Consider the following 12,299-nt stretch of genomic DNA (forward strand, 5'->3'; position numbering starts at 1 on the left):
GTTCCGGACGCGCAGGCTCAGCAGCCATGGCTCACGGGCCCAGGCGCTCCGCGGCATGTGGGATCTTCCCGGACTGGGGCACGAACCCGTGTTCCCCGCATCGGCAGGCAGACTCTCAACCACTGCGCCACCAGGGAAGGCCAACCCCGCGATTTTTGACACGTATCTGCACATGCCCAGAATCTCCTCAGGCTCCTGCCCACTCTTCAGCCCCTGACGTCCCTCCGGAACCCCGTGAACTACAAGTCCCGGTAGGCTTCGGGCACTTAGCTCTGACTGCATGTTCGCAGACAGCTGCCCGCCGGAAGGATAGAGCCTGGTTGTGTTTATCTCGTTGGGGATCGAGTCGTCGGTTGGCGTGCAACGGGTTCTAGGCTGCAAGCAGCGCGAGGACCCGCGGCCCCGCCCCGGCCCGGCCTGGCAGGTAGTCCGGGGTGGGTTGAGGGACAAGGAGAACTATAGGGGCTGGGGATGTCCATGGTTAGCGCTGGAGTCGTGGGGGACGGGCCTCAGAGTGAAGAGGTGGGGGTGGGGAGGGAGCTAGGGGCATGATGGGAAAGGAAAGTGTTAATGGGGAAAGAAGGGCTCCGGGAGGATGGTGAGGAAACCAGTGGGAGAGACCTGGTAGCCGGAGGAGGCACTAAAGGAAATTGGAAAGAAGATCGGGTTATGAGGAGAACAGGGAAGCTGAGGATAATGGAAGAAAAGGGCGGGGGTGTCTGGAGTTGTGCGGGAGGGGAGGTTGGGATGACTGGGAGACGACAGGGATAGCGTCATATACAGGGAGGAATATCTCTGGCGGAAAGGGGTCAATGGATATTAGCTTTTTTCCCCTTAGTGGAAGAGGGAAAATGGAGGGCCGTCGGGGTGGAGCTTGGAGTTGTGGGAGAAGGAAGAAGGAGAAAACGGCAAAGCTCTCAGGAGATCAAGAAGGGCCAGAAACGGGGAATGAAAATTGCAAGAGAAAGCAAGGGGGATAGGTACATGAAGGGAATTGAAGAAGCTTGAGAATGCGGCAGTGATGGAGGATGGGAGAGACCCAGGAATAAGAGGAGACCCTGAGACCCTGGGGGCTTGTTCTTCACGAGCTTGAGTTGCTTGTTTTTTGTTTTTTTTTTTTGGAGGAGAAGCTAAGGTTTTTTTCTCCACCTTTGGATGGAATTGCTTCTCTCTTGTCCTCTGAATTCTTTGCTTTACCTTGATATAGCTGAAGTGGGGAGTGGAAGCTATGAGGGAAGATGGACTCCGGTTCTTAAGCTCTTCAACCTTCTTCCTATCTGTCCTTACAAGCCCAGATCCAAGAGCTTTTGGATTGAGGACAGGAGTAATGAAGTGAGAGTGGTTTCCTGAGGGGCTATTTCAGGTTTGGCAGAGTGGCTATTTAAAGCATGGGGTTGGGGGTTGAGGGAGGCTGGGCAGGGGCAGGAGGGCTGGCAAAAGCCAGCTGAAACCTGTGTGTCTTTCTTGCGACGGGCCTCCCTTACTTGAGCTTTTTCTTTGCCTGACATTCTGCCTGGCTCTTCCTTCTGCCAGGGCTTCTTTTTTTTTTTTTTTTTCTCCCTTCTGCCAGGGCTTCTTGAACAGGGAGCAGATGATCTACCCAAACCCAGCAGGTGCCTGCCAGAGCAGGCAGTGCCAGCTGCAGGATTTGCCTGACAGAGCCTTCAGATGTACCCATTATCACTAGGTTAGCGGGTTGTCTTTAAGAGACCATGATCTCTCATGCCTGGATCTTTTTCTTGTCCTGCCCAAGGGCATTTTGCTTTCCTTTCCCTTTCCAGTGCACACCCCCACCCCTGTCCCCTTTCAGAGACCCAAGTGGGAGAAGAGCTGCTGGAAATAGCCCGTTCTCTACCACAATGGCTAGGTTGGGCAAGTGGCAAGAGGAGAAAACCCTACCCCCTCAATCCCCAGCACACACATACCTTTCTGGCTTAAGTTCTTGGCAGCATGCCAGGCACAGCTGTCAAAGGAACCCCTCCTGCCTGTGAGGGGCCCTGGGTGACCCCGATGATAACAGCTCTGCTTGATAAGAGCCCCCTACGAGGGGCTAATCATCCATGAAGGTCCCTGTCTGGGATCAATCCCACCCCATCCTGGATAGAGGAACTGTTCCACTCTAAAAGCCTAAAAGCTTTTCTGCTTGGAGGCACTCATGCCAGCTTTCAGTGGACTGTCTGGGGTTGGCTGGGCTATTAATAGCTCTGAGTATTTTGAGATCCCTCTCCCCACCTCAAAGAGCACAGAGATTCTTAGAGAGGTGGCAGGCAGTAAGCAGAGCAGAGTCAGAAAGACAAGAGAACTCCCTGACCTTTGAAGGGGGCTTGGAGCTTGGGCCAAGCCAGTGACAGGGTGCAGCCGCCATGAGTAGGGGACGACCACGTTGAGCCCTTGATCAGCATTCTGAGCTGGCAGTCAGGTCAGAGTGGCCCCACCCTTTGCTGTTGGAGAACACAGGGCCAGGGCTAGCTTCCTGACCTCAGCAGCTCCCCTGGAGCAGAGCCAGCCACCTGAGCTGTGGAGGGGTGGTGTGGGAGGGCCACCAGGGTGACACTTAGAGGCAAGGCTAGTCCTGGGCAGAGTCACGGTGAACCAGGCAAAGGCTTTGCCTGAGGAGCCCCCGGCCCTAACTTGTGTGCAGGTAGCAGAGGCAGCAGGCCGTGCCGGGGGGGCATGTTGCTGTAACCAGTGGCCCAGGGGATGTTACGGTGGACGGTGCACCTGGAGGGCGGGCCCCGCAGGGTGAACCATGCTGCAGTGGCGGTGGGACACCGGGTGTACTCCTTCGGGGGTTACTGCTCTGGGGAAGACTACGAGACGCTGCGCCAGATTGATGTGCACATTTTCAATGCAGGTAAAGCTAACGCAGGGATCATCCCTGGGTGCCCACATCAGGGAGGGCAGTGGGTGGCCGAGTGAGGTTTGATGGTGGCCCCCACGGCCAGAGTGGGTGGGGGAAACGAACATGTGGTTTGGGAAAATGTGGACGGCCTGAAGAGAGGTTCCCAGGGCTGAGCAGAGCTGTGCCCACAGTGTCCTTGCGTTGGACAAAGCTGCCCCCAGTGAGGCCCGCCACCCGCGGGCAGGCTCCCGTGGTACCCTACATGCGGTATGGACACTCCACCGTCCTCATCGACGACACAGTCTTCCTTTGGGGTGGGCGGAATGACACCGAAGGGGCCTGCAATGTGCTCTATGCCTTTGACGTCAGTGAGTATGAGTCTCTGGAGGCTGTGTTCTGCCAAATAGTGCCTCGCGGGGCTGGGGAAGGTGTGGGCTGAGGGGGGCTGGGAATAAGGTGCCCCAGAGTCGAGGAGGGAGCACCAGCCTGCTTACTGGGCCCACCCTCTCCCCTCCTTCAGATACTCACAAATGGTCCACACCCCGAGTGGCAGGAACAGTTCCTGGGGCCCGGGATGGACATTCGGCTTGTGTCCTGGGCAAGACCATGTACATTTTCGGGGGCTACGAGCAGCTGGTAGGTCTGGGAAGAAACGAGAGGTTTCCCTAGGGTGGGAATGAGAAGGAGGAAGGGGAAGTGAAAGTAGTGGAATGGGAGGCTTTGGTTTGCTTGCAGGTTCTGAGGTGGGAGGGACGGAGGGTCGGAGAGTGACCCCTGCTCCTCTCTTTTATTCCTTCCTTCATTTCCTTTCTCTTCCTTGTCAGGCGGACTGCTTTTCCAATGACATTCACAAGCTGGATACCAGCACCATGACATGGACCCTGATCTGTACAAAGGTTGGCCCTTCTTGCTCTCTCCCAGATCCCCACCCTCAATTTAAGGAACCATAGGGAGCTCAAACAGTGAAAGCTGACCCCTCCCCCTCCCATCTCTGCTCCTGCCCAGGGCAACCCTGCACGCTGGAGGGACTTCCACTCGGCCACAATGCTGGGCAATCACATGTATGTCTTCGGGGGCCGTGCAGACCGTTTTGGGCCATTCCATTCCAACAATGAGATTTACTGCAACCGCATCCGTGTCTTTGACACGAGGACTGAGGCCTGGCTGGACTGTCCACCCACCCCAGTGCTGCCTGAGGGGCGCCGGAGCCACTCAGCCTGTGAGTGTCTGTTAGGTCCCTGCCGAGTCCCCGTCCCCCCATTGCCCCTACATTCTTGACATTACTCTCTCCTTCCAGTTGGCTACAATGGGGAGCTGTACATTTTTGGTGGCTATAATGCAAGGCTGAACCGGCACTTCCATGACCTCTGGAAGTTTAACCCTGGTAAAGAGCACTGCCTTTAAGGGAGGAACAGGGAGCAATTGAGGGGGCGTGGAAAAGAAAAGAATAATCCTGAGTGGGTGAGGGGCGGGAGTGGAGAGGATATCTGGGCTAGCAGGTGTTGAACCTCCATTTAAACTTCTCTTTAGTGTCGTTTACCTGGAAAAAGATTGAACCGAAGGGGAAGGGGCCATGTCCCCGCCGGCGCCAGTGCTGCTGTATTGTTGGTGACAAGATTGTCCTCTTTGGGGGTACCAGGTTAGGAGGAGAGAGGGGAGGGCTCCAGGAAGGGCCTAAGCCTGTGACTAACATGGGAGACATTTGAGCAAGAGGGTCTCGTGGGTAGTCTTCGCTCCTTCCTTCATCTCTCTTTTGATCCCTATAGTCCGTCTCCTGAGGAAGGCCTGGGAGATGAATTTGACCTCATAGATCATTCTGACTTACACATTTTGGACTTTAGTAAGTACACTTATTCCCTAAATGCATTTGCCCTCAGGGCCCCTGTCTTTGGGTGGTGATATGCAGGACTGGACCCTTTCCTCGGCTTTGACCATCTCCCTCTCCCCCACTCCTCCTTTAAAGGCCCTAGTCTGAAGACTCTGTGCAAACTGGCTGTGATTCAGTATAACCTGGACCAGTCCTGTTTGCCCCATGACATCAGGTACAGTGAATGGTTGGAAAGGAGGGACTGGTTGAGGGTGAGTGGGCAGCACAGGCGTGACCTGATTGGCTTGGTCTCAGTGTGCAGGAGAGAGAAGATTTTGTTCTGTAGTGTACTTGTGGAGAGGGAGATAGAAGGAAATATAAAACTGTCAGCTGGGTAAGTTTTATGGAAAAAATGTCCAGTTTTCAAACCAAGCTCACAGGCATCACTTCCTAATTCCTGAGCTTATACAGTTATTTTTGTTAATATGCTGAGAAAGTTTGATTAAATCTTAGAACCTAGTTGCAGAGAAAAAAACAAGTTTAGGAGCCTCTGGATCACATTAATTCCAGAATTAAGGGAGGTCCTTCCTAGCTCCTTCCCTTATGAACTCCATTCTTAGGTCTAAATCAAGCACTGAAAGTTATCTTGTGTATAATTGTGCCCTTCTGGGTCATTCTGTGACACTTTCCTCTCCTTGATTCAGTTCAGCTTAATTCTTATTTGCTGAGGGTCTGTGTGTTCAGTATTTGGTGATAGAGTATACAAGGCTGAACAGATGGATCCCAGGCTGGCCCAAGATGAACACATGTGCAAGTGCCTAGTACCAAGTAGAGTAGAGCCTTGGCATAAGGAGGTACTTCGTAGAATGACAGTTGTCAAAAAGAGAGGAATTTAATTTTAATATTGTGGTATGGCTGGGGAAGGCCTCAGGGAGGATAGGAGAGCTGAATTAGGGCCTTAAAAGGATGGGAGTTGAGAGCAAAACCCGACATTCCTGGTGGGGGGGAGGGGCATCCTGGTTGGATCTGAGCAGAGGAGGAAAGGTAGGTTGGGAAGTTTATTGAGATGTATACACAGATGTTTTTCTCCAGGTGTTGGGCACAAGAATATCAATATGTAAACATAAACAGGAAGTCCACATGAGCTTGCAGGTGGGCTAGTGGGTGGTAGTGGATTTGGTGGGGGGTGGAGACCTGATTGTTAACCCTCATAGGGCTGTAAGGAAGAGGTGGCCGTGGGTGGTTGAGCTTTAGGAAATTGAAGGCACTGGTGTGTTCATTGCTTTGTTTGAGCAATTCTTGACCTGGGGGCGGAGGCTCCCCCTTCTGTCCTTTCTGCCTGTCATTTTTGGCCTTCCAGGTGGGAGCTGAATGCCATGACCACCAACAGCAATATCAGTCGCCCCATTGTGTCCTCCCATGGGTAGGAGGAAGTTTCTGCCGCCTCCCTTCCTGAGCCTGCTGGTATCTTCACTGCCCTTGCCCATCTCTCCCCCACCTGCCCCTTTGGACCCTGGACTTGGTATACCTCCACATGGAGTTGTTGGACTAGAGGTGTTTTCTGTGCTGTGAACTTAGTGGGGAGCTGCAGGGGGGAGGGCTAGGTCCCTTCCTCCTTGGGCCGAGGGCCCCTTCCCCTTGGTGCTCTGTCCCATTCACCTCCCTCCAACTGCTCCTGGGCCTCTGCTCTGCCCCAGGTCAGCCATGCTCTGCTGGGAAGCGAAGGGAATGGGGAGGAGGGAGAAGCAAGCAGTGTCAGCCTCAGGAGCTTCCCCTCCCCACCCCTCTTTCCACCTCTTCCCGCTGCTTGAGCCCTGAGCATTGATTGGGAGCTGAGAGGAGTTGCAGCTGTTGGCATGAAATCTCCTTCTCCCTGACCTGGGGAGGGGAGGACCAGCAGATAATCCTACCGTTCCTTGAGCTGTTGCTGTACCCTGACGCTCTCAGCCAGCTCAGATTTTATAAAAATGAATTGAAAGTCTCCAAACGTGTGCTCTCTTTTGTGTGGAATAGGCAAGGGACGGCAGGAGTTTGCAGTGGGGCCAGGGTGCTGAGGTTCTGGCTTCTCAACCAAGAGCATTAGGAAACCAAATACCGCCACGGCCTGGCCGGAGTTTCTCTTCGGCGCGGAGTGCAGCGCCAAGCGACAAAAGGGAGGGGGCAACGTTATTTACGGTGGGCGCCCTTTTCCGCCCAGGAAGGGCTCCCCGGCCGCCCACCAGCGGCCCGCCCGGCGCTGGACGGGATCTGCTCTATTGTCACCAAGCCTCGCGGACTCAGCCTGCCGGAGATGCCGGAAGGAGTGGGGCGGGGCGGTCGCTGCCGGAGCGGAAGTAGCGCCATTAGTCTTCGGCGCGCTGCGCGAGCAGATGCTGAGTGCAAACTCCCGGGAATGGGCGGCCTCCGGGTCTCCTCGCGAGTCTCGGGACGGCGGGGGCCTGGGGCCCGGGGACCTGCAGAAGGGTGAGGGGACGGCGCCGGGCCGAGGGACAGCCGCGGAGGCGGGGTGAGGGGCCAGTGGCACCGCGTGTGGTGCGGGCTCGGAGCCTGGAGACGCCGTGACCGTGAGACTTACGTTCTCTGAAAGATGCAAACACCGGGAGCGCCCCCCACAACGCACTGGAAAGTGGGGAGTGAGGGAGGATGCTTCCTGGATTAGGACATCCTGGGACATCCTGAGCAGTATTTTAAAGGGCGAGGAGGGTTTTTCGCAGGGAGGAAACGTTATGTTCAAAAGCAGAGTCAGGAAGGGGGATGGATTGTTGGGGAAGGCTTAGTAGGTGAGGATTCAACAAATTTTGCCAACATTGTTGAGCATCTGTTGTGTGCAGGCACAGTTCTAGATGCTGGAGATACAGTAGTAAATAAAGCAGCACAACACTGTCCTCATGAAGCTTACCTTTTAGGGGTTAAAAAAAAACAAGCAAATTAATAAAACAAAACACGGAATTGCAGATTTTTAAAGGGTAAATTTTTTGAAAAGGGTGATAAGAGCTTTGAAGAGAAAGCAGGGGAGGAGTTACAGTTTTGAGTAATCACAGAAGGCCTCACTGGGTAGGTGACATTTGAGAAACCGTTTGAAGGAGGTGAGGGAGCAAGCAGTACAGCTGGAGGAAGTGTTCCAAGCAAAGTCCGGTGCAAAGGAACTGAGGTGGGAGCATACCTTCCTGCTTAGGAACTGCTTGGAGGCCAGTTGACTGGAGAGGAGTAGGAAGGAGGAGATGGTAGGAGATGAGATTAGAGCCAAAACCCGGGCTAGGTCACATGGGGTCTTCAGGCTATTACAAAGCCTAGAGCTTTTCCTCTGAGCAAGGTGGAAGCCATTGGGGAATTTTGAGTTCTGGAGTGACGTGATGTGTAGGATATTATGTGGAAATGAGGTGGGAGTGATAAGATCAGATTTGCCTTTTTCTTTTTCTTTTTTTTTGGAAAGAAAGTTATTAAAGAACTTAAAGTGAAAACTTCAGGTCTGAAGTAGTTTCCTTTTTTAAAAAAATTTTTATTGGAGTATGGTTGATTTACAATGTGTTAGTTTCAGGTGTACAGCAAAGTGAATAGTTATATCCACTTTTATTTTTTTGTTTTCTATTATTTTTGGCTGTGTTGGGTCTTCGTTGCTGTACGTGGGCTTTTCTCTAGTTGCGGTGAGTGGGGGCTACTCTTCGTTGTGGTGCGTGGGCTTCTCATTGCAGTGGCTTCTCTTGTCGCGGAGCACGGGCTCCAGGCGCGGGCTTCAGTAGTTGTGGCACACGGACTTAGTTGCTCTGCAGCATGTGGGATCTTCCCAGACCAGGATCAAACCCGTGTTCCCTGCATTGGCAGGCGGATTCTTAACCACTGTGCCACCAGGGAAGTCCTATCCACTTTTTATTGGATTCTTTTCCCATATAGGTCATTACAGAGTATTGAGTAGAGTTCCCTGTGCTACAGTAGGTCCTTATTAGTTATCTATTTTATATATATCAATAGTAGTGTGTATATGTCAATCCCAATCTCCCAATTTACCCCCTCCCCAGGTTTTGCTTTTCAGATGCCTCTCCCAGGCTGAAGCGGGGAGCATAGCTTTGAGAGGAGTGAGACTGGAGGTTGGGAGAGCAGTGAGGAGGCTAGAGTACTGATTGAGGTGAGAGGTGCTGAGCGTATCCTGAACCAGAATAATGGCGATGGTAGCTGAGCAAGGGAGACAGAGGTCCTTATGGGGAAAGCTGTGAAGGAGTGATTTAAAAGAGCCTTACATATACACCTTCTTTAGCAAGGTGAGGCCCCAGGTACCTGGAAACGATGGGGAATTAGGTGTCAGTGTAGCGCCGTTACAAGCTGTGCTGCCCAGGACCTGCAGTGATTGGTCTGAAGGGGATGTTGGAAAGGATCAGTTACCTATGAAGAATGAAGATGGGATGGCACCTTTGCAGCAGTGGCAGATGCTGGGCTGAGTTGCGGTTCCCTCCCACCCCCACCTACCTTTCACAGGCACATCTCACATGTCATTTGAGGAGCTGTTAGAATTGCAGAGCCAAGTGGGGACTAAGACATACAAACAATTGGTAACTGGAAACAGCACTAAGAAGCAAAGTTCCAGACCACCGGTCCAAAAAGCATGTGTTGCAGATAAACACAGGTGAGGAGCAAGGCCTGCCCCAGGAGTTGGAGGATAGCTGGGACCTTGAGTAGGTGTCTGCTTTCTTGGGTGGCAGGTGGGAGGCCTGTGACAAGACTGGAGTTCCCTTGACCTGTTTAATTTCTTCATAGGCCTCTGGAAATGTCAGCCAAGGTCCGGGTGCCATTTTTGCGTCAAGTTGTTCCCATCAGTAAGAAGGTGAGGAGGAGCCAGTAAGCTCTTTCTCAGTGAAAGGAGACTGAACAGTTCTTTTATATTCTCTCTGTTCGCTCCAAAGGTAGCCCGGGACCCCCGCTTTGACGACCTGTCAGGGGAATATAATCCTGAGGTGTTTGATAAAACGTATCAATTCCTAAATGACATCCGAGCCAGAGAGAAAGATGTGAGTAACGTGAGATCGGTCTGTGGGGATTCCAAATGGTGAGACTAGAGCACAGGTCAAGAGAGTCGGGCAGAGGGGAGCAGGGCGAGCAGGGCGTGTCACTTTACTAGCTGTGTGATCATTGACAAGTTAGTTAACTTCTTTTTGCTTCAGTTTCCTTATCACAGAAAGATAATTCCTATCTCATAGTGTTTATGTGAGTTAACATATGCGAACCTCTTAGAATAATGCTTGGCACAGAGTTTCACCTAACATTTACAGAATGCTAACTGTCATACTCATTTTCCAACGTGGAGCTTGTGAAAAAGCAGCTGAAGAAGCGCCGTTCAGGGGAGGAGCGTGAGAAACTGCAGCAGCTGCTTCAGCAAATGGTGAGTAAGTCAGAATACGGGGGAGGAAGGTGAGAGCAGGTCGAGGCAGGAGGTGATTCACAGTCCCCGCTCTTCACCTGTCTCACCTCAGGAGCAGCAAGAAATGGCACAGCAGGAACGGAAGCGGCAGCAGGAGCTGCACCTGGCCCTGAAGCAGGAGCGGCGGGCTCAGGCCCAGCAGGGCCATCGGCCATACTTCCTGAAGAAATGTGAGTGGGGCACAGCTATGACAGGCTAGTTACAGGAACAGGGGTTGGGTGGCCATAGAGGCAGGATACTGTGTTGGGGGTCCATGAGCTCCCTAAGGGGGGCACGAAGGCTGGATCCCATGGTAAGTTGGAGGAAAGTAGAAATAGTAGGGAGTTGTTGTTTGTAACCATTCTTGTATCCCTAATGACCATGGGCAGGGAGTGTCGTTTTTATCTCTGTCCCACCCCGACATATGTGGGTAGGGCACAGAGAAGGAGCTCGTAGCTGGTTGAATTGAGGAGGAGCAGATTCATAGAAGTCAGCTTGCTTACACACACCGGTGAACTCGAGATGAGTCACATATCACTGCATAGTGGTTGAGAATTACTGACCTGGGGAAAGGGAAAGAAGCGGGCTTCCTCCTTTGCTTACCGGCTTTCTTTCTCCTTGTCCTCTAGCTGAGCAGCGCCAGTTGGTCCTAGCTGAGAAGTTCAAGGAGCTGAAACGAAGCAAGAAGCTAGAGAGCTTCTTGAGTCGAAAGAGGCGCCGAAATGCAGGCAAGGACAGAAGACATCTCCCTTTGAGCAAAGAGTAGTAAGGAGCTGTCCTCAGCTCTGCCACTGCCCCAGTGAGAAATGCATCTGTGGGGACACATTTGGGCTTGGCCTGTTCTGGTCTTTCCCATTCAAGGGCAAGGGTCACAGCTGCCTGGGAACCCAGCTGGCTCAGAGATGACTAGAGGGCTGTTGGACTGCCTGAGGGCTGGACAAGAAGAGCAGCTCAGCCTTCTGCCATTCCACACTTCTTCTGCTTGGATCTGGGTCATCATGTCCTCAAGTCCTCCCATTCTTGCCTTAAAATAATGATTCTGGTATAGAAGGAAAAGGACTGGTGAGTGACATTGAGGCCAGTTGAAGGCCATAGAGTCTGTGAGTGGCTCCTGAGACTGGGACTTTATGTAGGAGCCAGTTCATAAACACTCGTGTCACTCATCTTTTTATTCTGCTTCTATTGTGGGTGGCCTAGAATTACCATTTCAGGGGCCACGTGTTGGGTGGGCAATAAATCTAATGCTCCTACAAAGTGGGAAGTCAGATCAGAGACCCTTCCTATTTAAACTGAACAGATGACACGATCATTCAAAGACGGAACCAATCCCCCAACTCATCTACTTAGCTTTGGTCTTGGATGCAAGGGGAGGTAGAAGGTGGGGACAAAAATATGATAATACGTAAGCACAGCTGGCTCTCAGTACTGTTTGGGTGGAGAATTCATATTGCCTGTGTGGACTGGAAAATCCTCGAGCTGACAGTTCAGTTTAAAGTGATCTCAGGTCGATAGTGCCTTCAGGCACCTGGCAGAAGCAAATGCATTCCTCTCTTGAGGATTGTACTTTAAACCCAGGCCTCAAGGAATTCCTTCAGATAAAATTTCAAGGAAATCTAAGCTTACAGTGAAAACAAAGCAAACAAGGGAAAAAAAACCCCGTAAGAGTCATTAGGAACAACAGGCAAGAGAATCAGACCAGCAAAGACTGAGATGTTAGAAGTATAAAATACAAAATATAAAATGTCTTACTTACGTTTAAAGAAAAGCTATGACTGATGAAAAAAATATCAAAAAGGACCAGATTGATAAAAAAAAATTTTTAATGAAAAATATACTATTTCAAGTTAGAAACTTTATGGTTAAGCTGCAGATTAGACACACCTAGAAGGAGAATGAACTGGAAGTAGATGTGAAGTTACACAGATGGAGCCCAGGGATAGAGAGAAATGGAAACTGAGGAAAAGAGGTTAAACAACACGGAGGTTAGAGTGAGGAGATGTGAGACAAATAAGAGTTCCAGAAGCAGAGAGTACGTTAAAGGGGATGAGAATTATAATTGATAATTTATAAACCCTAAGAATCAGGAACACCAGTTAATCACAGACGGTGGGGTTGGGGACCTAGATAAATCACAAAAACCACAGAACATTAGAAAGATTAACATCTAAAAAGCAGCTATAGGGAATTCCCTGGCAGTCCAATGTTTAGGACCCAGCTTCCACTGCAGGGGGCCCCCTGGTCGGGGAACTAAAATCCTGTGT

At 51.6% G+C, this 12,299-nt stretch overlaps 1 protein-coding gene across 3 annotated transcripts; it reads left to right on the forward strand.

Moving 5' to 3' along the window:
* Window positions 1-272: 272 nt before the first annotated feature.
* On the forward strand, window positions 273-11,591 carry LOC116761519 (kelch domain-containing protein 3). Of its 3 annotated transcripts, XM_032647327.1 has the most exons (15): window positions 273-424; window positions 2,642-2,854; window positions 3,034-3,210; window positions 3,363-3,478; window positions 3,667-3,738; window positions 3,848-4,061; window positions 4,140-4,226; window positions 4,373-4,481; window positions 4,609-4,682; window positions 9,120-9,267; window positions 9,399-9,465; window positions 9,545-9,649; window positions 9,946-10,020; window positions 10,112-10,229; window positions 10,668-11,591. In XM_032647327.1, the coding sequence occupies exons 2-15, from the start codon at window positions 2,701-2,703 to the stop codon at window positions 10,802-10,804; spliced, it is 1,653 nt and encodes a 550-aa protein (XP_032503218.1). In that variant the 5' UTR covers window positions 273-424; window positions 2,642-2,700; the 3' UTR covers window positions 10,805-11,591. The 3 variants fall into 3 exon arrangements, with proteins under 3 accessions (XP_032503218.1, XP_032503216.1, XP_032503217.1); XM_032647325.1 differs by lacking the exons at window positions 9,120-9,267; window positions 9,399-9,465; window positions 9,545-9,649; ... (1 more) ...; window positions 10,112-10,229; window positions 10,668-11,591 and adding exons at window positions 4,806-4,884; window positions 6,010-6,630 and having other exon boundaries at window positions 274-424; XM_032647326.1 differs by lacking the exons at window positions 273-424; window positions 2,642-2,854; window positions 3,034-3,210; ... (4 more) ...; window positions 4,373-4,481; window positions 4,609-4,682 and adding an exon at window positions 6,675-7,112.
* Window positions 11,592-12,299: the final 708 nt, after the last annotated feature.

This window comes from Phocoena sinus, chromosome 11, assembly GCF_008692025.1.
Source record: "Phocoena sinus isolate mPhoSin1 chromosome 11, mPhoSin1.pri, whole genome shotgun sequence".
Taxonomy (NCBI): Eukaryota; Metazoa; Chordata; class Mammalia; order Artiodactyla; family Phocoenidae; genus Phocoena; species Phocoena sinus.